Source organism: Ixodes scapularis, unplaced genomic scaffold (assembly GCF_016920785.2).
Source record: "Ixodes scapularis isolate PalLabHiFi unplaced genomic scaffold, ASM1692078v2 PGA_scaffold2__306_contigs__length_199485367, whole genome shotgun sequence".
NCBI classification, from domain to species: domain Eukaryota; kingdom Metazoa; phylum Arthropoda; class Arachnida; order Ixodida; family Ixodidae; genus Ixodes; species Ixodes scapularis.
In genome coordinates, this window is record NW_024609857.1 from 135,631,917 (window position 1) to 135,657,080 (window position 25,164).

Consider the following 25,164-nt stretch of genomic DNA (forward strand, 5'->3'; position numbering starts at 1 on the left):
GCTTCTATCAAAACGGGGAAACACATAAACTGACGGTACCAACTTTCGCTCGCGTCCGTTTAAGATGGGGGAGGGGATGACCCATGATTCCTTCAGTTCGTCGTCTTTGCCGGGCTCGTGTTCGGTAAGGTCAAATCCAGGTTTCTCCCATCCCTTCTTTATCAGCACGCGTGAAGGTGCCTCTTCAGGAAAGCTTCGTCACAAATTGTGAAACAGCGTTCAGTCATTCTGACTGACGCTATCACAAGAAAACAACGTACGTAAGTTCAGAATTACATACATAGACTAGAGTTCGTCGCAAAAGTCTACAGATTTTGAGTCCTAAACTACACGAGAAATGTACACCTTCGATGCATCACGTTCATTCTGTGTTTGTAAAAAATAAATATGTTGTACAAGCCCAATAATAATGATGCTCTCTAAATGATTAACCGTAAGAAAAATAAAGCGGATCAATATACCCCAAAACGTAATATTATGGACAATAGAAAAAAATGGGAAAGGAGTGAAATACTCTTTTATATTAAAGAAAGGATCAGGGTACGTAAAGGTAAAATGGGGAAACTAATTTCTTCTGTTTTATAGCGGTAGCAATTAAAAGCGAAATCTCCGTGAACATTTCTCAGTCACTTCCGAATTACTTACATCAATCCAGCTGTAATTGTTGTTATTATTTTTACTTCTTTCTGCAAGAAAACGAAGTTTCTTGCACTCTCCGTACCCTCTTGTTAGCTATCACAAAATCTCCGACCGCTATTTTGATATTGATATTTATTTATGGCGTGCCCAAAAACACCATAATGGTTTTGACATTGGTGCACAGAAGTCAGATTCCTATGAAACGTTGCTTGTACGCATGTACTAAAGACAGCGTAACGAAGGATATACCCTCCTTAGGGCTATGGCGTTTGGTATAATCGACCCTAAAAAATCTATACTATAATTACTCTCAGGATAAAAAAACAAAAAAAAAAGAAAACGTTAGGAGCGACAGGTCGTGGGCACCTTATTATATTTTCATAGTCAATTAGATTTGGGCATAGTATGATAAGGACATCATAGAACGAATCTCGGAACACGAGGCGTGGACATTATAAGGTGCGCCCTGCCATGTTAATGATCCGGTTACCTTCGGGTGCTTTCTCGTATTAAGTTTCTCGCTACGGAGCTAAAACAGTGGCAATAAAAACTAAAATGCATAGGGAAACAGGAGACTGGGCACTGAGCGAGATTTTATCTCTTAATAGTATAATGAAAATACTGCAAGCAAATCCACTTAAGAAATTAGTTTAAAAAGAAAGCTTTATTCCTGACTCTCTGGAAATATGTTTCCTTTGAAGTATTACTTTGTGGAAAGATTTAAAATAGTTCTCATTAGCGTTCAAGAATTGTCTAAAACCATACCCCTAAGGCAAAGATTAATTAGTTGTAATACATTTGTGTTTACTTTGACAATAAGTTAAAAAAAACGTTTTTTACCAGTATAAAGGTGTGTTACGTATTTAATTACTTCAAAACTAAGGCTCCTCAGCGACGCTGGTTAAACCACGGCACTGTGCATCCCTTTTTTGCTGCTGTTGGTTAACTGCTGCCGCCAGATTGTAAACCTATGGTACATTAAGTTGTCATAGGTGCCGGGGGTATTTATAATGACCGCAAAATGACTAAATATGGCTGTTCTCTAACTGCCGTTTCCTGTCACTATCTAACTTTTCCACTTCCTTTTCATTTGCGCTTTCCCTAACTCATAAGTTTGTTATGAAGTTGCAACACTAGGTTTTTCTTTCAATTCTAGATATTTTACCAAGGGACAAATTAATTCTATCATGCCTACAAAGTAGAAGTTTATTAATTTCCCTTTTATTTTATTCTTTTAATTTTTTTTCTTGTGGGAGGAGGTGGGGTAGGCGGGGGGGGGGGGGGTTAGGAATATTTGAACTTTGATATAGGTTCCACATGAAAGCTTACATGATTCTATAATTTTGGTGCATGTTCTCGCCCTCTTCCATCGACTTGTCAAAGCAGTTCTCCACGCGTACATCTAATTCTTTAACTTAAGCATATTTGACAGAAGTCTATTTGATTGAAGTGGGCATATCTAACTCTTAAAAAATAAAAAGGTTCGAGCGCATTCAAATTAATTATTTAGTAACAACAATACAAATGGCACAGACGTTCATACTAAGGATACAATGGCATCAACGATAGGACGACGTCCTGAGTTTGCGAGAATTCATGTATATTTAATACCTATACTACGTTCGGAAATCTGCCCATTAATCTGTATAACACCACATTTGTACGAACATTGGTTCCTTTTTGATCGATCTTGAAGTTACAGAAATAGGTAAATATAAGCCAACAATTTTAGAACATCTCTCTGTTTTTATTCAATGACACTAAAATGAGTACTTCACTAAAATAGGTTTCTCGGCGTGTAATTTCTGATTAACGCGATGTCAAGAAATATAGCGGAATGCTCTCGCAAGCGGTTCCAATCAAATGTTCATTAGCCCCGTTTATGAAAAATAAAAGTTGATATGCAAAAGATGAACGTCGTCAGCTCTTATAGCACTAAACAGCATATATACATTTTGGAAGAAATTTCCTTAAATGCATAGTGGTCAATATATGTTTTCATGATTCAGTTATTGCTGTACAATTCAAATAACGATAGATGTATATTAATCAAATGCGTTTACGGGTTTGACCCCTATTTCTTTCAACCCATTCGCCTGTGTAGTATTACTGCCCACAAAACAATGTAAAACTTTTTTAAACAATACAATACAATGCAATATTTATTTGCTTCTCAAAAATAGAGTTCAAATGTAACTCCCACATTAACCAATACTGGCTTGTGCATGGGACGCGACATCGTTTACGCCAGGGCAAATAACATTGGAAGAGCCTAAAGATTTACTTTTTAGGCCATTTTTGCAACTAGCAGTCATTAGATATTTTTCCTTTTTGTGCTGAAAGCATTGATGGGAAAACTGACTTTTTTATCTTTTGTGGTGGATCGTGACAAACATCAAGAGTGTATGTGTCCATTAGCCACCGAGTCACTACAGGCACAGGCATGTCTGTTCAGTTATCTTTTCTGATAACCAATGAGTCCGCTATAAATTATTACACCGACCCTTGCGACAAAGTTTGCCGGAATTCGTAATAGTCTTTAGACATTTCTAATACAGTGTCAGTTAAAATGAAGTATTTCAAATTTTAGCACGGATGAAAGCATGCCTGATGTTAAGGGCTATATAGTATACATATCGCAGAAACATAGTTTTAACTACACGATTGTTTTTTTGTTTTTTTTTAAACCAGGTATACTCACAGCTGGTAGAGCAAAGAAGGAGATTCCCATGAGAGCGCAGAAAGAGGCAATCAACTTCCCGGGCCACGTGACAGGCACTGTATCACCATAACCTACTGTACATAAGGTGATCTGAAACAGAAGTTACGAGGGGAGTGAGTTCCTTTTGTAATATTTTATATCGAGTTTGGAGAATCTAAATTATATAATATTTAAATCCACATAAATGTGTGTTACAATGATATTTTTTAAGTTAAGAAAGGCGCCGTAAAAAACTCTCAGCACTATTCAAAGAAACTTTAAGAGTAGAAAACCTATATATACGATGATCAAGTTTATTATTATTTTTGGTCTCTCAGAAAGAACAAACATTTCGGTAACTTTACCGCATCAGTCATAAATTGACTAGCTTTGAAATAAACCACGCGCAGAGCGTCGTTCATTACTTATTTTGAAAAAGATACTGCAATATTAACGACTGTTTTTTTAATGGACCAAGCCCTCGTGTGTAATATAATTCATTCTAGTTTTCGTTTGCTTCCTGAAGTTATTGTTTGTTTTTGCAGTGTGCTACGCTCGCTCGAATATGGCATAGCAAAGCTTACCGTATAATATTTGTACTTGAAACATACAGAGATAAAGGATTTGGCTGAATGATTTATCAGCCTGAATAAGCATTTTTTGCAAGAAACAAAAAACAAGGTCCTCATTTTGCCTGTTCAATACATATATAATGATTTAGGGTTAAGTACATCTAAATAGCTTTATTTTTAAAAAATAAGAAAACAAAAATACAGCTTGAGAGGAGCTTTACATGTTTCTTCTGTTTTCCTCTTTCCCTCTCTTTTATTACCTATTTTTAAGCCCTCCGGCAGCGTGTTCTCAATCTATAAAATAAATCACTGCGAGAAACTTGACGTTGTCTCCCGCACAAGTATATATATATATACGCCGTCTGTTTTAATAATCAGAAGAGTAATGTGCAGTGGTTCCTGGAAGAACGCGAGCGCCAAATTGTGAAGCGTTCACATGGAGGAAAAGTGAGTTTATTCGTACATCTTGGCACCTAAAGGGCCACTGACAGTCCCAACATCCATGTGGTTTTATTGTATCAAACGCTCTAGGAGCACGTAATGCAACTAAAATGAAAAATACAACAAAAAAATAGATCGGCAAAAAAACAAATTATTTTTGTGCTCAAGCCGGGGTTTTGTTTGCTTTATTTGCGATGGCGCATTTGGAGGTGTCAAATTCAGCCCGTCTGTACCAATTTGTAATGACATCAAATATAATTTTAAGGCGATTTCTATCGCACAACGTGGCTACTTCCAAAAAAGGAAAAAAAGAAATCGGAAGACACCCAAATGTTACTGACGATGCATTGGCTGCCTCCTACTTTCTGAGCCTCAACATGACGACGCCTGGAGGGTGCTCTAGTGTCATTGAGTTGGATGCAAACGATTCGGAAAACTGCAACAACTGAATCAATTTTATTTTTGCGGTGCTGTATAATTATTTGGGCTTCGACAGAGCAATCGCGAGCAATAAAAAAAAATTGGGTAAAAGCCCTCACATATCGCACCAAGGTCAGCAAGACATCGTTTTTCTCTTTAACTTCTAGAACTAATTTCGGCACAATAAGTAAGGCGCTCCCCCCCCCCCCCCCCACCCCCAAAAACACACACACACACCAAGAAAAAAAAAATAAAGTGAAACTGTGGCGTAACACGTCGCCTCCTTACGCAGAATGTTCACATGGCAAGCTCAGAGGAAAATTTGCACGCGCCCGTGATTGGCGTAATTGATGAGAAGGAGAGAAGAAATACGTTTACTCGACACTTACGGTTTTCAGTCATTCAGAAAAGTGAGGAGGGCTGCATTTTGGCAGTTTTTGCTTCATTGGTTCGAGCGAAAGTTCGGAAACCTAGCGAGTTGAAAAAAGGTGTTTCCGCAAAATACGCCCTTCCTAAGCTAATCAATTTTATGATTTAACCCAGGGATTCTTAACATTGCTTTTATACAACTAATATATGAATGTTGGAGCTGTCAGTAGCCTTTTAAGCATCGCTAGATGTGTAAAAATTTTGTTTTATTAACGAGAAACAGGACGCGTTAAACAGTCCGACCCATGAATAGCAACCTTTATCGAATCATCCAATACACTGTTTTTTTATTGCCACGAAGCCTACATCAAGAGAACGAACAAGGTTAACCTACAGTCGCAGTGAACAGAAGTCATCTGATTTTGTTACATTTCTACAATTCGTCTAATTAGCCAATGTAAACAGTGCAGCATCATCAATTTCTAAAAAAAAAAACACGCATAGTGTGAAATAAATTTGCACGTTGTAGGAAGTCACTGCATGTACTTACCACACCCCACCAAAGGGCGTCAGCAAAATTACCAAACTTTACAGGGTTGACATCTTTCTCGGCGAGAAATACAAGAAATGAAGAAAAAATAAGTCCTAGAAATCCAATGTACAAAGTTGTGATGAGCTCCTGAAAAGAGAAGAAACAATAACAAAAACAAGTTAACAAGAAACAGCTGACGCTCACCAGACATTTGCATACGACCGTCTTTTTTTATCTTAAAATTAAGGTATCAAAATCACTACGTCAAAAGAACGTTAATGTCTAGGTGAACTAATTACGAATTATTTTACTCTCGGGCCAACCGCTAAAAAATGATTTTGGATTGATTAACTCAGTCTCGAGGGCGTGAGAAGACACGAGGGTCAGTTTAATATTCGAAACCAAAAGGTGGGAATTGTGGAGGCTCTAGCCGAGCACTAGAATGCATATAACCTACTAGTGTAATTAATTATTTTACGTTTCGTTATTCACAAAACCCTTCATTACATAAAAAAACAATAATAACACACTTTAAAGTATTGGATAATTCAAAACGTGCATATCTATTGCCAATGTTCAAACAAAATCGTGTCTGCGATGGGACGACGCACCCATGCGTTTAATGTATACAAATCAAAAACTACTTTATTTATTTTCAAAAGAACCTTCGCAAAGTAGGATCTCTGTTTTAATCAAATTTAGCCCGTTATTCTGGTTGTGTTTGTGTTTATGTGCATATATGAACTGAAATTGTTTAACACATAGATTCTGTTTTAGTTACGTTTAAAGACAGTCATAAGTGTTCAAAAAAGTCTTATTGTCATTGTAACTGATTTTCAAAAGATTGAAAAAGGTACCAAGCTAAGAAAAAGCGAAAGAGAGTTTTTGTGAGTTTCTTTCAATAACACTTCTCACCCTGCAAAGCAGCCACTCGCAGGAAAACGTTCTTCAACAAAAGTGTATAATCAATCTCACGTAATATCCAGCCAATCTATAGCTCTTTTTGCGAAAACAAAACCTTTAGGGCTCTCACGTAACTACGCTAAGGACAACAAACTCTACTCCCTTCTATGTCAAGGACACGTTTTCAGCAATATATTTTATAGCGGTGCCTAACCAATGACTGAAATAAAAAAGTGTGACGAAGTGGTACTACAGAGAAGTTGTACTGTTTAAAAAAAAACATTGCCTATTTCTTCAGACCATCTCTTTTTTTTTCTTGTCTAACTTGGGACACAGGCCCGTGGGATCTTGTGAGTGACGGAGAGTCGTAAAGAAATCTAGACATTTATAAATTATTTTCCATTTAGAACATACGGCAGGCCTGCGACGCTATCGGTAGATCACTTCTGTTGTAGTCACAGAGCGCCTTCTGAGGCACTCGGCAGACGATGCCGGTGTGCCGAAAGACTTTAGGTAATCACAGTTACGACAACGCAATTTAAAATTTTCGCTATTTCAGCTCGAGTGCTGATTAAACATGCCACGGGTCGTCGACTACCGGAAAACAGAACGGGGCAGCTGGTCACGAATGTTATTTGTGATATGCACGAGAAATGCTGACTAGAGCTTTTCCGTCCTAGAAGCTTGATAAATTGCCAATTACTGTTAATTTTAAGCTTTAACTGCTGCTTATGCTCCCCAAATGTTTCTTTCTTTTTTACGTCCATGCTGTTGTGCTTTGGAATTAGAACCTGTCACTCACAAAATTATAAAACCAATTTTCTCCCTGGTCTATTTGACCTACTTCCACGTTTACAGATAGTCTTGTTTTTACGTTGGTTTGAATTACTTGTCACAAGTCGGTTTAAATGGCTTGATGCGGACTGTGTTACTCGGAGATTCTTTCAAATTTAATACAATGTTTAAAGGGAATATATTCTAGCACTGTCTTCTAGTTTGCTTACTATGCCTGCTCGACGATTTCAAACTCGTCGGACAAAAATTGACCGGAGGTTTTACTCCAAGCAATGCTTTTTCAATGTGTTTATTTTCATGACGCCAAACACTCTAGCCCAATCTGAAATTACTGGTGGAGTTAGAGTCATGCTTGTGCCTGATCACCCAAACAGCACCCACAGTTAACGAAATATCATGAAGTACGACAATACCGATGACCGCAAGTGTAATAATAGTGTTAGTATGAAGCCGATGTTTTGCGTTTTCGTTGTGTTAATTGGTTCAGACGTTGGCTAAGTAAAGTATATGGTAACTTGATTTTACATAAAATGATATGCCTTGGTGTTCGACATACATATTCGTGATTTGAAAGTTGTAATTCTGATTTAATATGAGAAAGAAAAAATTACGTATATTAAACGATTAACTTCCAATGACCTAAATTGAGCGAATTTTGCGAGTTCAAAAATATTGCAAGAAACTGTCTGGAGAAATATTCCACGACAATGAGACGATATCAAAGCACACCTCTAGCTCCGAGTCGCAAAGTTGTGTGTTTATAAAAGTCTTCCCGAAAGTTGCACTTCCCAAGTTTCGCTAGATATTGAGCATGCGAAGATAAAGTCGCTTACAGCGTATCCGGATCACCTGCTTTTTAGGTTGCCATATATTTGTTTTAGTTTGTTTATAACAACAGCCTTTTATTTCAAGTTTGGGAACCGTCATTGTAATAGAGGAAGCAATTTCAGCAGAGAGGGCATACAAAGCTGTAAATACCCGAGCGCGCAACTCAATATTCTGTCGAAAATACCAAATCCAATGAAGCTAAATTATGTATCTCCAATTTGTTATAAATTCTGCTAAAACGTTAGAGCTTAACAACAAAACGCAAAGCAAAATAAAGTTGCCGACGCTCGCACGCTTGCCGACAACAAAAAACATCAAAGTGAAAACACTGGTATTTCTTACTGTGTTAAATATATGAGAGCCCTTACGAACACGGCATCAGCAAACAAAATCATGCTCTGCAGTACCTGAAGTTTCTGACTGCTTTATTCATAGTGAAGTGACAAATGCGGCACGTTTTTCGTAAGCTAAAAGCCATAAGAGGATAGTTACGTAAAGGACATTACCAATGCGCCATTACATAACCTTAAGATATAACATTGCGCGGAACCTCCAGAAGCCTAACCCTGCTTCTATAAAAGGCGCGTGATCCTATCTTACCTAGTTGACCTTTTCACGGCAAGTTTTTATCCGTGTAGTTGCAATGCCTGAATGTCGTATAGAAGGCGCTGGCCCACCGGCAGCCACTGCGCAGTTTTCAATAGTTTGGTTAGGGGCTAGTGGTGCGTTCATTTGTGTTAAAGTTTTAAATCATATTTATTTTAATGTCACCATGCAAACATCCCCTTTGCAGAAAGCAATAATTCAAAAGGAGTCATAGTTTGTTTCACATTGAGTCCAAACGCAGTCGACGCTACGACCATGACCAACAGCATCATTGTATTTGTCATGTTTATGTACGTGTTATATTATTATTCAAGCAATCATGTATACGAAAGGCCCAGTGACTTGCGTTTTCGGCACTGTTTCATTAATCCCATCAGCTCGAAGCGTCGGCTGCGTCCGGACGTAAAGTAAAATGAAGTATAGCTACCCACACGGAGAGCTCCCATGTGGAATTCAGACTAAATTGTGGAATTTCTTTTTTGTACACCCCGTGATGTAGCTGGCCGTGTACATAAATCGGCGTCGTTGACTATGAACCTTTGCTCAAGGAACATTACACATGTCTCCGGCTTATGCTCGCGTGTACAGACGTTTTATGATCAAGAAAAGAGTGCACAGACAAGCGCACAAATGAAATAACAGGTCAAACCCGTTTTGCAAATGTGTGGTGACGAGCAAATGAACACATATATATTTTAGTGAACTGCTTAACTTTCCCAAACAACAAACATTTTATTGACTTTGAGACTAGGCGAGTCTCCGAGATCGGTTTACCGAATTGAAGAAAACGTATTGCTGCCTTGGCCTCTTTTTTTATAAGAACGTGAGCTGTCAAAAATATGAGTCAAGCATGGAAACCACGTGAATTGCAGTCCAGGCCAAGTAACTGATTAACATTCGTTCACAATGTGGGCTCTTTGTAACATATTTCTACGAATATAAGATGAAACTATGCTAATATTACGGACCTCGCGTTGTGGTCCGTCAAGTGGAGCCCGGTACCCAATCCTAGTCAAACTTGCTAGGTAAGATTACAATACTCCGAGAATAGTGACCCACGACCAGTTTGACTGAAGCAAAATGCCAGACACCGCTACACCTGGACATATCTAGCCTTTTTTTTAATTTATTTTATCATAGAGGCTTAGCTGATATCCTCGTCGTGAAACGATTGAAAGTAGATTCCTACTCGACCGTGCGTTGAAGTCAACTTCAGGACAGCATTCAAAGGATTTTCATGTAGGCTGTTATTCTTTTGCTGGCATTGAGTATACATGAGACCTAAACTTACTATTTTATATGAGTGACTCAAACATGGGACAGTTTTGTTTCCTCTGCATCGAAAATGCAGCAATAAAGTTGCTATCGCGAACAGATATTGTGGGCGCCCATGTCATGCAAAGAGTAGTGTTTCGAACAATCGAACTCCAGAATCACGATGCTATGAATATTTCGAAGTATTTGACAAAAGGCGAATTACACCTTCATGACCCATGTTATTCGGGAGTTCCATATACGCAAAACCAACTGCCTTTGGTTTGTTTGAATACCAAACCTCAACGCTTTTAAGCAATCGCACATGGTGATTTCATAGGCCGTGGATCTTTGTGGTCTTCATTTCAGGTATTCTGAATGTGTGAATAACGAATGGCTCTGCAACCAGGTGAGCAGTCCTTCATTTCAACGGGCCGGAAGAAAAATAAGACAATATGTTATTTTTCCTTAACAAATGTTTGTGAGTCGAATTAAGCAAACAACTCTCATGGCCTGCCGATGTCAATGATATTAAAACAGAGAGTTTCTGTTTCAGTACTAGCTACTATAAGATAAGATATGCGAAAACCACTTAGCTAATCATGAATTTATGCTACTCACTATTTTACTGAAATATTAGTTATGGGATGGTTGTTTGTTATTCTACCACAGGATTAAGTTTTTACAAACTAATCAACGCTCGATATAAACAATTTGGAAGGTGCAAAGGGGATAGACGTAATATAATAATATTATATTGAAGGAGGAAAAGATGTATCCCCAATTAACTTAAAAATACAAGCTCCGCGGTACAACACCATACGATTCTAAAAAATATATCTAACTGAAAGGAAACAAACTATCCAAAGAATCCGAACGAAAACTGTGGAAAGTAAAGTGTAACCTTGGATATTATTGAAACACATTGCCCTGGTTTTAATGAGCACTAAGTGCATTTTTTTATTTATTTATTGATACTGTTGGCCTACTGATCGTTACATGGGTGGGGTTTAAGGACGTATAGATATTGTATACAGGCATACCCACAAGCAACTATAAAGCATGACATTGTTAGCATACAAAGGCGGATAATCTTGATTAAAGCAAAAAACAAAAGTAACAAACATCATTGAATTATTTAAATATTATTTTGTCCAGACAAATTTTTTTATGTTTGGCCTCAAAACGTGCAGAAAAAAATACATTCAATGATACCATGGGGAAGACTTTTCTACTCGGTTATAAATCGCGGGAAAAAAACTTATTTGAAAAGTCAAATGCGGACTTTTCGTGGCGTGGTCATTTTCGCGGGGGCGCCTCGAATATTGCGAGTCAAACGCGGTTTTAACAAGGGCTGTGACTGTATGTTCAGCAGATATGTGTGTAGCAAGTAAAGTTTCTTTAGCCTAGCAGTTTTCCTATATGGTGCTAATGGGTAAATGTTGAGTTCATTCAGCATTGCTGTGACTGTGTCTGTCCTTCGGTACCTTAACGGCTCTTGTTCCTTCGGTATCTTGCGGCTTTTCTTCGCAACATTTCTAATTTGTTTAGTTGGTTTTTTTCCCAGGGGTGTCAAACGGTTCTCACGTATTCTAACTGTGGCCGTAAAAATGCGAATTAGGCAGTTAATATGCTTTTCGATAAACAAACGAAGGTACATGAACTCCACGCACTTGCCTTCCCAATATAATCGACTAGTAATAAGTTATTAAGCTAGAGCGTTGTGGAACGCACGTCCAATGCGCGGTTTGTTTTAGGTTTTGTTCTTCCAAACAGGTTACTTCCGAAGACGCCAGCGCGAGCAGCGCGTGTACCTACATTCTCGGCATAGGTCCGTAGCTCTCAGGCTTTGAGCAGCGCTCCAGGCGAGCAAGATAAAATATTTGTGGGTCGCGTTTAGAACACGCGTCTTTACGCTGCCCCAGTGCGCTTTTCTACACCCTGTTTCATTAAGGTGCCAGCGTAGGAGAGGCTAATTGCTCTTTCTCGTGTGAGTTGAAACATGGTGGCACCAGTGTGCAAAACGCCATCAACCACTTCCGGTTCTTAATAAGTTGGCTTGTTTTGCAGTATTTGCGAACGGAAATATACACGCTATCATTAGTAAATAGCCATTTATAGCACTCATAGACTGAAATTACACTTACGATAAAATAATGAAGAGTAAAAAAATGAAAGACGTTTGCCCTTCTATGAAATGGCGAATTAGAGTGCAGCTCTTGAGGAGGAGGAGAGGAGGCGAAGGTATCCCCGTGTGACGTCACGAGGGTGACTAATAAGAGCGAGCTCCGAGCTTTCAGTGTCCCTGCCAAGAACGCCCTTGTGGAGTACGAGCATCGTTCAGGGGAAGATGCTTTTGCTAGTAGCTTTGGCTTCGATATCACCTGAAGTGAAGTGAAACATACCTGCTCACCGAGGTTATCAAAGAAAGCAATACAAATAATAAAGCCGAGAGGAATGTCGGATGGGACGGTGAGGCCCGCGAGCAGCATAATTATTTTTATTTTAAGATTAAGTTTTTTATTTATCTAAACGCTCTGTTAGCTCGCGTGGCCAGATGCCGAAAGACGCTGGAAGTTTCGTGATTTTTGCGGCTCTTAGGCCGGGTCAGCCTGGACACTCCTGCGTTAGGTTATTATACGGTTTTCTACCTAGATCACTGCTAATAGCAACGCTTGCACCACGGCACCTGACTTTAGTCCGTAGCGGCAGGAAATACAAGGAGATGCTTTACAAAGTCAACTGTACGAGCCGAGCACATAATGTTCGATAGCTTTCAGGTACTAAACACTAGTGTTGGACGATAGTTTATAAAACAAGGCGAAAAAACCCGCAACACGCCACAAAAACCAAAGCTAGAGAATATTAACAAAGTTGCAAGTTACTTTTTTGTAGCAAAGCACTGAAGCCAGCATTAATTTGAACGCAAAGTTTGTTACATGGGCAGATGATACTAGCCTGTTTTTTCCCTGGTGAACATCCCGATGATATTATAACTATAGCAAATCATACATTGTTAAAACTGCACAAATGTGCGTCAAGAATTTTTTTTAAATTAATACTACGAAAACCAAGGCAGTCCTTTTTGTCTGAAAAGTAAAGTAATATATATATTTCGAAACAGGTTTCATACAACTCATGCATTATTGAATTAACAAACTCGTTTAAAATCCTTGGAGTGTTGTTTATGGAGTACATGACTTCTAATAAGCAGATAAATTCTGCTACATCTAGATTAGTGCAGACAGTCGGTATAGTACGACGTCACAACCCCATAATTTCTGCGAAGGTTAATTCATTACTGTACAATTCATTGTTTAACTCGCATATTAGTTATTGCTGACGTGTAAGGCACAACCACGATTATCAACCTAGAAAGAATTTATGTATTGCAGAAAACGATGTTGCACTATATTTGCAATGCCTCTTACGATTGCCATGCTTCGCCGTTGTTTGAGAGACATTCAATTATAAACATTTTTGATCTGTATGCCTATAGGTTAAGTCCAAACTTTCGATCGGAATTAAAACTTTACACGCAAAATCTTCAATCACTGGCTTCATTAACTAGAAATGAACACGCTTACTCAACCCGTCAAAGCGAATACTGTAAGGTGGATATATGTAGAACTAATTATGGAAACCAAATGCTGAATTAATTGCTTCCAAAAATTGTGAACGATCATATTGGGAACAAAACTGATTTGATTAACACCACACTATACAACTTGTAGTCCTGTAAGGTTATGCTTGCTAAGATAGTGTTTACATCCTTCAACATGAAAGAGATATTTTCTGTATTTCAAAGAGGCGAATATTTGTGTTTACTTGCTTTTTTGGTGCTTGATGTAGCATGTTTGCGATCGAAATATCACTGATACAAATCATTAGAAACAATTTACATATCTATATTCTGTGACAAAGCAGTCTTTGGAGTTTTTTCGTTCTGCTTCTGTTATTGTTTTGCTACCACATTAAGAAACTAAGTTCATGTTTTAGAAATCTCTGGATATTTGAACTTTGTAACATGCTTTCTCTGACATGTTAGTGTTATTTTCATTGCTGCTACTGTAAGGGGGCCGAGGGCTTGTCTAGCTGCATGTGGGTAGCCTTTCCCCCTCGGTTTGTGCCATCAATGAATGGAAATTAATGATTTATTATTATTATTATTATTAATGTCTGCATCTCGTGATTTTAGGATGGCAGCATCCATGCGAAGGCGCGTGAAAATATATATAACACTATGTACCTTACAAACATTATCAAGTACCGAATAGAGGACTTCGCTGTGTTAAAATTGATTTCTTACTAACAAAGCAGGTAATGTTGAAGTTTGATGCCAAAATTTGATTTTAGTTATTGGTATTCTCAATCAATAATAAAAAAAAACACGCAGCTCTAAGAACAGGAGCAAATCTTATTGAACTCAATATAATGTTGGCAGAAGCGGCCGGGAGAACAATTATATTGGTCTCGGCCATCGGTAACTGGACGTTGTTGTCTTTCTGGCTCCTCAAGTGTTTTCTGATGAACCAAACACCCCTTGGACAAATAGGTGAAATAAATGACTCAGACAGGCTGCATTTTAGTATACGGTAGGTTTAGTGACAAAAAACACTAGAAGATTTTATATATTTTTTTATATTTGTGTATGTCTTTTAATCGCGATTTTCAAATCAATTCTAATAATTGTATTTGCATCGGCATTCGCACCTCATCCGTACCTTGGAAAAAATCAGTCGGACGCGATAAGAAAAAAATTGTTATGCGTCAAATATCGCAGATATGTTGGTTTTATTTATAAAATTCAAGAATACTAATATTATGTAATAAATTATACCTGTTATCTATAACTCCCTAAGGTATTATTCCAAAGTACGCAGATGAATAAACCGTACTTCATCTAATAATAAAAAAAAGATTAATGTTAGGAAGCCTCGGAAAGACAAAAATTTCACGGCACCAACATTCGAAAACCGTGCCTCCCAATTTTCGGTCAGACATATTAAGCACTACACGACAGGACACTGTCTTGTAGTTTTTTTTTGTGTTTCCAATTGGTCTTGACATTCCACCAAAACGAAACACAGCCAATGCAAAGTGTTCTGAAAACAAATGCTGCCACGTGGAACGCGGTCCGACGCTTGCTGGTAAGTAAAAGGTGCTCGGTAGGTTCCATAATTCGTCTCACTGTTAGTCCTGTCATGTTTATATCTATTGATTTCAATGTGCTTCAGAAACGCGGTATAATAACATGCGAGAGTCACGAGTCATGTTTTTTAATATATCACGGGGCACTTTTATTGTCTTATGTGATCTCTAAAAATAATATATTCGAAAATATCCAGATGAATGGACCATACTTGATCGTCTAGGCACTTATAAAAGGGCGAACCTCACGTATTCCAAATTACACATCCCGAAAAAAAAAATCTTATACAAACAAGTTACTCCATTCCCGATTCCTTTCTTGCATTAGGCAGTCGGAATACATTTTCAGAAAGAAAATGGACATCAAACTAGATTATAAATGAACACTGTTAATAAGAAACATTTTCAATTCCACCACACCTACTAATGAACCTCAAATAAGTAAAAAAGCAGCACCATTCCGTGCGCGAATAAATTTTGTAAAACGGAAGAACTTGATCGAAACATAATATAAGACATAAATAGTAATACAATATTATATAATATATAATATAGCGTTAACGAACATTTTTGCTAGCAGACTGGTATAAACCAACATGAAAAAGGGCTCACCTGTCGGTGCGCGTAGACGACAGATCCGAGCAGCTTCCAGGTGCCCCCTCGCCTGTCCATGCGCACCATTCGGAGGATTTGGAAGAACCGAAGGCCTCGCAAGGCCGAAGCCGCGAACATCTGGCCGCTGCTCCCCATAGCCAGCACCACGACCGAAGCCACGATGACGATCACATCTGTCGAACAGCACACCGGGCACATAAACACAACCAAGGCACATGGTGTTCTTCAATTATGTTCCTATATCTCATGTTGCATCCTCTCTTGTTTTCTCTTTTTTTTTAGGGCCCAGTTTTAGGCGCCCACTTCCGGCTTGAGCGGCGTCGCCGTCGCCGTCGCTGTCGCCGCCGGCGTAACCACGCGTTGCATTATGGGCTAATTTCCCCACCATATTTAACGGTAAAAAGTTTCCGCTAATCCCCCTAAAGTTACCGGAGTAAAAATTCCCGCTAAGATTAGAGGAAAAAAATTCCCCGTTAAATTTAATAGAAAAGATTTCTCGCTATATTTACCGGAAAAATTTCCCCGCTAGCGGAAAGATTACCCCGCTAAATTTAGCGGAAAATTTGCCCGCTTAATTTAGCGTGAAATTTAGAGATAATTTCCCGCTAAATGGGAGGGTAAAAGGAAAGGAGGAGGGAAGCGTACGGTGGGGAAGGAGGGCATACCCTCCCCTCCGTACCCTTCCATCCTCCTCCTCAAGAGCTGCGCTCTAATTCAATATTACAGGGAATTCTAAACGACTTTCATGTGTTTTTTTTTATTTAGAGCTTACTACTTATTGTTTCCACTGACACGAAAGATATATTCAACAACGCCGTTTCTGGCATCTGTGCGGGATTCGTTTGAGCTAGGCGCACATTTCCTGGGGATAGGAACTGCATATGCACCTATCTAATATTCCCTCTCTTTAAGTGTGGTCAAAATCTACGTAGCACAACCGCATGAACTGCCTCGGGGTAGGGGTCTTTGATATCGAGGGAGACAGTGAAAGTTTGAAGTTCATTTTACACTTTCTAAAATGCTGCTCTGTGTCTCCCATAAAGCTTCCAGTCACACAGTCGCTACCACCTACTGAGCGATCTCTTGCAAAGTTAGAAGGTCGAAAATATATTTAGACCTGAAAATTAGATTTGCGACGGAGTCCTGTGCCATGTGAAGCTTCACTCTGATCGTGTTACTTGAATTGCACATTTCCCGTGAGATTCGAGAACACTTTTGGCCAATCACTGCAACCTACTTACGTAGGTTGCAGTGATTGAGTCTTTGGCGTTCTGCAAGAAAGTACACATACGCTTATTTAGTTTCATATTGCCATAACAAAAAGGCAGTAGTTTCATATTGCCTTTTGGGCCTGTAGTTCACAACCCGAAAACAACACAATAATACTGCTTACCGGATATAAATGTAATTCACAACATTTGTAGCAAAAACATTCTCCCTTAAAATTGCGGTACTCACTGAATGATTCTCTGGGATAAAAAAGAGGTAATACCTCAAAACTGCGACACTCAGAAAAGAAGCTGCGTGCGTACTTTCGTTTTTTCAGATGAATTTTGTTATAAAGACGCAGCGTCGTTCGAATACTCTCCATGAAAAAAACATTCGCTTGGAGAAAATATAATTTAACTATTGGTGAACTAATTTCCAGAGACTGTTTAGTACTGAGAGGGAGCGAGAAGACAGGCCAATTTGTTGGAGATTTTGATTGAATATATACAGCTTTTTTTCGAGGCAAACAATATAAACAAAATAACATTGTGTGCAGAATTATTTTTCAATAAACTAATTTTAGTTGCACTCGTACTTCCTAAGCAGCGTTATTGTGTTGAAAATGAGAGGGTACGGAAACCCCAAGGGTAATTCAATATCATCCTTTATAACGCTTAGTTTTTCATCACGCGCATAACGGCTTACGCCTGTGGATACTTACTTTTACAGTTCAAACTAGCTTGCTTGTCAATTCCAGTGTCCCTTAATTTCCAAGCAAATCTGCGTTACTGATTAGTAAAAAAAAATGATAATCTTCTACAAATATTTTATTCGAAAAATAACAAATACTGGCAGTAAAATTTGAATAAGCGCTGCAAAACAAACTTTGTACTTTGTTGAAACATTATCCGCGTAAAATAAAGTTTTTGGTGTAAGCTACTAGATGAAAAGTAATATTGCCGCGCGCTTACGTAGCCGAGGCGGCAACACGTTTGGCTCACACGCAGGTCGCTCGGTGTCGATTCCCGGCACAGCGTGACGTTTTATTTTTCTTTGTAAAAGTAGAAGATTCGAGAAGGTTGAACGACCGTCTAGACTATTCCTTTGGAGAACGTATAGTTCAAGAAGGATCGAGGCAGAATATTCTAGGCTCCCAGGGAAGCCTTAAAAGAGGGTGTGCCGCGCCGTACAAGGCAGTCTCGCTTCAGCGCTCGAGCCCTGGGTTTACGCCGACTTCGATGCTGGTGACGCTACTGTTTCTCCTTTGTTTTCTCGGCACCAGTTCTCCAAATTAAACGTTTGGTTACTTTCAATATTTACCGCTCGATCAAGTGTAATTTCTGACAGTATGCCATAGAAGTTTTCATTGCGTTCTTTATTTATAACGTAAGGGATCTCATGCGTGGCAAATGTTCTCAGGTTTAATCTATGAGTTCTGGCTCACATACGTTTTGTGACAAGAATGAAGTAGTTGTGACTGAGTTTTTTTATAGTATATTGTTTAAATTTGAAACAGCGGGGAGATTAAAGTGTCAATGTTGTCATCATCTGTAAAAATAGCCATATTTATCAAAAGCATGGTCTTCATTTCGAAAACTTCTAGTGTTTGTGTTGCAGACATCACAAAATTTCAGCAGCGAAAGTTTGTTAGATTTCTCAATACTATATTCACTTTATAAGGATCGGTTACTTCCTCCGAACACGGGTTTTTCAAAGAATGTTTCTAAAATATTAGTTACATGTCATTTAAGTAACGAGTGTACAAGCAACTGCAAGAAGTATTATTCCGATTGGGTCAAAGACTTCCCCTGAATTTGCAGTAAGTACTCTAACTCACCAGAAATGTCAGAATATGGAACCTACTTCCTGTGTACTTTTTTACGAATAACAAGGTGTCAGAAGGCATAATTTGCACTCTGATGTAGTTATTTACACATATGTCTACTATATCAATCTTTCTCTTGTACGCTCTCCCTTCTCCCTATACAAGGAATGAAATGGTTGGTTTATTTAGAGGAAAGAAATTTGCTAAAAACCCGGTTTATGTTTACTCCTGCTGGCTTCGTAAATATACCAAGCATACAGTTCTCGACTTCTACCTATCGACAATTTCACAACCCACAACAAAATTAAACCAAGCTAGATAAAGATGAAGTGGAAGGCGCAGTTTGAGCTGCTGGCCCTTCGCGATTTGAACCACATACTGGCATTGTCAGACAGTTACGTGCAGCGATATGTTTACATCATGGTTTTTACCCTCTCATTCGTGGTAGCAATAATAAGCCAAACTTCGCTTTAATATTCGCCGGTGTAGAACTACCGTTTCTTTGAAGCAGAGAACAACGTCAAGGAAAAAAGGCCGTGCTATATTTTGATTGAATTGCAGCGTGTGCGTAAATTACTAAGGTTTAAAAAGTATCAGTTGCCAATTAAACTCCACCTTCATAAATGTGATGAAAGTTACGGCTTAAAAGTGTATTGTTTTTTTGTTTCTTTATTTGGCTTCATTAACGCTCGTTCTTTCTTGGTGTAATTCCCACCTGAAAAAGCAGGCCTTAAATAAACAATAACTAAAACGTAAGAACATAACAATCATCCATCATGGGGAGATTTTACCACAAAAAGCGTGAAGCTCTTAATTTATGAACGTCGAACAACTGAATGTTCATGAACGATACGCAATCAAAGGCTAGCGTTCGTGCTCGATGTTACATTCGCTACCACGAAAATTCACAAACGAGAACCACAGAATCATGCTCACGTACCTGCTCTTCTCTCACGCAAGTTATGTGGCTCCAAGTACCGTTCGGAAAATAAATTCAGGAATTGTTTTGGGTCATCGCGTCAGAGCCCCAGAAGGAGCCAAGGGTCACTCACCTATCACACAAAACGGGCTCCGGAGAAACCGGAGCCTTCCCATCCAACCCTGGTACCTGGACCGGCACCCTGCCGACCACAGGCGACAGAAGAACTCGATGGTAAACCAGATTACCATCACTATTTCCTGCACAAAATAAAATGAAAACGTAAGAATGACAGTTCCAGACGCGCGCTCTGACCGGGGTTGTCAAATGTTAACAACTCTCGCTCTTTCACTTGAGTTTCTACCGAGTCTACAACGGACTCCTTGGCTAGGTGATAAAATAGTCAATGAATCGTTGTCCTCCAAAATGGTTGAAAGTGAGAGCAATTACGGCAAAATCTGCGTAATCGATGTTGTGCCATTCGACGTAATAACCTCCCCACAAAAAACAAAATACATATGTTCTAGTTAAATTATGTTTTCGGCTGGTTAGTGAATGGGCGCAGTGGTACTTGGGTAGGTTTTTGGCCCGTATTGTCACTGCTCAAGTCATGTGTCTGGCTTTCTTTTTGGATATTAAGCTTAAGTTCATTCCGCCTATGAAAACCATTTTGGAACGTAGAGATGCGTAGGATTTCTTGTTAATGTTATGATTTTCCTCTCGTTATTCTGCACTCCTCAACTAATAGAGGAAGAAAATAAGTCTACTGCGCTGGGTCCTGCACAGCACAAAAAAGGTATCGGCGAAATGTTAACGCCCCCTTAGATAAGACCACACATCAACGGAAGAGTCACTGCCGGTTATGACAATCAGACAGGGAAAATTGAAAATCCGTAACATTGCGCAAAAATACAATCGGCTGCCATGTATAAAACACTAATTCTGAAGATGTTAATATTCCTAAAGAGTTACCAGTATAAAATATTAGGACTCTACCAACACAAATGCTCTCGCGGCAGTTATATTTTTATTTTAAATACACCAACTTTGTCGGAAAACAGAGAAGTATAGACGCAAGTGGAACACGAAATTTCTTAAAAACGAACGACCAGTTCGCGCTTTCCACTTTTCCCCCGCTTCCTCCTCTCCCCCCTTCTACCTTGTCCGCGGTTGCCTGTTTCCTCCTTCCCTAGGGTGAGGAGGATATTCTGCCTTGCAGAGTCGCGTGTCTGGTCGTCGGCCTTTGAGCGCTGATATCGAGTACCTCCTCAAAGTATCAAGAAAAAGAACAACACAAAAACACGGAGAGAAAGCAAACAAACGCTTAGAAGTGTTTTTTTTCCGACGCATTAAAGTTGTTCTCGTGCGTGTCGAAATTAGTTTCCTTTCTCCTGCTTTATATGCATTTCATTTCTTTCTTAGCATCTTCGGTTCAACTCCTTGGTAAAAACAGCAAAAATACATATAAATAGAAATCAAAGCGAGTTTCTACTTAGGGACGGGGAAAATATTCAGTCATTAAAAGAAAGATGTCAAAAATAAATGGGTAAGGAGATTTCCACACGATAGCAGATATGCTGCTGGGAGATATTTATTATGAGTTCTCGGCCACGTTCCAGTTTTGCTAGAGTTTAAATCGTCAATTCGATGTTAGGTTCCAAAGAGCCCTGAACCAGTCTGTTATATTTGTACCCTGGAAGGTTGCCGCCATTGACATAGAACAGTGATTTCGGTGTGGTTGGTGTATTTAAACAAAATAACACTACCCCCCCCCCCCCCCCCCGAGCAATCTAGTTTAAGATATGTTGCAGCTTTGATTAATCGTAGTACAGTTAAATATTATCAGCTATGCAGATTTGAGTGGGCTTAATCTTCATTTGGTTAATCGCGCCTACCATGTTTACTATAATTTTCTAAAATAATTGTTAAAAACGCGTGGCCAGTACTACTAAGGTATCACATTCTTGCCTCTTGCAACGCTTGCTATGTGCGGTTTTAAGTAGCCTTAATTAGGCATTTATGTTTACCTTCATTACAGTGCATACTTGAATATCATATAAAGCTTTTATTGTGTTTTCAATGGCTAGCTTTGTTGCGCAACAAGGATGTGCACAAATGTTGAAAATTTTACTAAGATGACGTTGAAGCTGTCGGGGCTATGATATGTGACTAAGATATAAACAAGCCGCATTTGATTAAATGTAAATGATCTAAAATATATGGTTCAGGACGGTAGTATTTACTCGAATTTGTGTGTGTAGCAAAAAGAAATCAAGCCTGCCAGATATTGTTTTAAGTGCGAAAGGCTACTTGAGCTGAAATGATCCGCTTATGCTTCCGAGACACCCGAAGGGTAGCGGTTTTCCCACAAACATACTTCAGGGCATCGTCATCTAATTTTCTAGTTACAAAACATACAATGTGTTTTGACGCCACAAAACAACATCACTACTCCTTGCTGAAAGCAAGCGTTTCTATGTACCTACACATACCAAACATTCACCCCAGTTCAACTGCCATGTGACAGGCCCTGGTGGTAATTAAAACCTTAGTTTGAACATCCAACCTTAGCAAGGTTAAATTTACCAGTTAACTAGATATGAATCCCAGGCGAATAAAAGTTAGGAGGATATACACAAAACATTGATATCCTTTTTAGTTTTAGGTAAATTATGTATCATACGAATGGAATCAGCCTACTTCGGTATCAATGTCCTGAATAAAAATATTGATTAGGTAGAATGTCTTTCTAACGTCGGATTTCATACACTATGTTATTCTGACTCCATCAACATTTTTTGATATCTTGCTTGTCACAATCTCTATTAAATGCGTAAGAATTTTTCTGTTACTTAAATAAGTAAATGAGGTTATGATTGTCATTTTATGAATATACAAACAAAATGCTCTGAAAATTTAGGATTGTGCTTTAAAACATGATGCTTAAAAGCGGGAAACAAATTCACAAAGCCATATAAAAAAACAAACCGCCCCCGGAACTCAAGAGGGGGCCTATTGTTGTGACATTTACGTCAGGCGCTGCTAAAAATACGGCTACCTCAAGGGTTTCGGTTCTGGCACAGAACGGGTCAACGGACTTTAAACTTTGCTCGGCTACGAAGGATTGCATTTGCTGAATCCTTGCTCTGATCGGTCTTATTCTGCAAGCACTATGAAACAATATACACCTTGTCATTTTTTTACTATTGGAATTATACATGATATTTGACCTTTTCCATATGCTCAGTATCAAGAACAATGAAATAACCACGCTACATGATATGCTGCAAAAATGAGATGCTTCTAAATAAAAAAAAACATCAGTCTACGATAAGCTATGAATAATGCAAAGTAGTGCACCATTCTGTTGTTCTAGAGACACGCGAGATCCTAAAAAACGGTGCATGTTCTTTTTGCTTTTAAAAAGAACAGATCTTTATTTGAAAGACAAATATTAATCAGGTATAACATTCATGTGACATATCTTGCCATGGATCAGTGACAAAATTAAAACTGTTAAATTTAACAAAATAACTGTTTTTACGGCAAACCAATCTCAATGTTAATATTGAACAGGAAAAATAATAACACACTTGTTACAGGTGTTAGCTTCAAGATTTGAGAGTTTTAAAGATATCCCTAGCAGCACAGATTTTGGCCAAGCAATGGACAATGGCTGGGGATGGTCTTGTGGCCAGTGGCCTAAGAGTAGCTATTCTTTGGCCAATGCTTGGCCAATGGCTTATGGCCAGTGGCCATTGGCCAATGGCCAGAGAAAGGTCAGTCATCGGCCAACCTCTGGCCACTCTCTGGCAACTGGTCAAAAGACCATTGCCAGCCATTGGCCAATGCTTGGCCATCTCTGTGCTGCTTGGTATCTTACATCACACTTTTAAGCCGAATCGCTGGAAAGGGGCAATATTTTAAATACTCTTAAGCTATAAGCTGTCATGCTCCCCCCCCCCAGGACACCCTACAAAACTATTTTAAAGATATAAAAGCTATTAAACATCAAAACCGGTTAGGCCAATATTTGGTTGTCTAAAAAAGGCTTTCAGTACAAAAAGTAGTACAATGCCAAGCAGACCTTGCTAATATCGCTTTGTATTACAATTTCTATAATACATTATATACTATTAAAATCTCTGCTAAAGCATTCTAAGCTTATTATGATACAAACACAAGTCACGCTTATACAAATGCAGGTGCACAGCATAAGACAGACACGTAAGTTTTAGTTCAGAATATGCGTTTATTTTACATGTTCTAAAACATAACTTCAATGCAATATGTATCTGGAATGTATGAACTGCTTTATAAGGTCATGTTCAAAACGCTTTTAATGTTAGCAATCTCACGTTAATTTTTTTTTTTTTGCAAAATCTATGTTTGCCATAGTTCGAAGGCTGCACGACGTCAATAAAAATATTAAAAACAACTACTTACCATTCTTAGTAATATGGCACCAGCTATATCTTCGAAATCCTTGATTGTTGAAAAAACACTGAGCACCAGACACGTGAAAACCATACAAAATCTGAAAAGATAAAAAATAGAATTTATTAGATACTGTCTATTTTAATAGTTTACATGCAATATTCCTCTTTCTTAAAATTACTCGACCGCATGGTAATTTATATAGGCAGCCTCTCTCTGTGACCAGGGATTAATTGTTTTTATTTACACCAAAAACAGTACAATTATATGAACGCAGCTAGAATATTAGCGATTGCACTAAAAAAATCCGCGTTTGAACTCACTGACCCCACTTTCCACATAAAGTTGCTGCGCTCCAATTATATGATCAACATAAATTAGACAGTACTGAATACCGTCTAAATTTTAAATTACTCATTCTTTGGATTTAGAGCGGGTTTAACAGCAGCGCATTGTTTTTCAATATGTATGTAATTTCTTATTTCCCTTAAAAAAGGTAATAAAAATATTTCCTGGGAAAAACGTAGAACAGGGTGTCGTCTGCGAAAAAGATCACTTAACTGACACAACTTTCTTCACTTTATCACTGAAAGAATGTTCCCGTTTTGACCTTTTACTTATACTTCCTTGGTTGCCTATCTTATATTGTATGATGAATTCGATTTCCGCAATTACCATATTGTCTACGTGTTTGTACTTATGAGCCTACCTTCCAGCCACATTTTTAAATGTTTTTGTAGAAAACTAACGTACCATCTAAACTTGTGGAAGGGGTGACCCCTAAATCATTTTTGGTTGTAACATTTTTTTTAAATACACTTTTTTGGAATTATAACTAACTGTCCAACATAAAATCATAACGAGCGCGACATAATGCACACACGCTTTATTTAGTTTCTGTTTTTTTGTTTTTTTCATGGCGGGTTTCAAATATATTCGTGGGCTGCT

At 38.5% G+C, this 25,164-nt stretch overlaps 1 protein-coding gene across 1 annotated transcript in view; it reads right to left on the reverse strand.

The window, feature by feature from the left end:
• The window catches only part of LOC8032439 (potassium voltage-gated channel subfamily KQT member 1), a 101,339-nt gene extending 76,445 nt beyond the window's left edge, over nt 1-24,894 (reverse strand). Inside the window, exons 1-6 of the mRNA XM_042291554.1 lie at nt 24,782-24,894; nt 24,226-24,352; nt 19,913-20,039; nt 15,824-15,999; nt 5,693-5,821; nt 3,341-3,451 (exon numbers count right to left, since the gene is read on the reverse strand). Coding sequence (XP_042147488.1) covers nt 3,341-3,451; nt 5,693-5,821; nt 15,824-15,999; nt 19,913-20,039; nt 24,226-24,352; nt 24,782-24,894 — 783 coding nt within the window. The remainder of the gene's footprint in view (nt 1-3,340; nt 3,452-5,692; nt 5,822-15,823; nt 16,000-19,912; nt 20,040-24,225; nt 24,353-24,781) is intronic.
• Nucleotides 24,895-25,164: the final 270 nt, after the last annotated feature.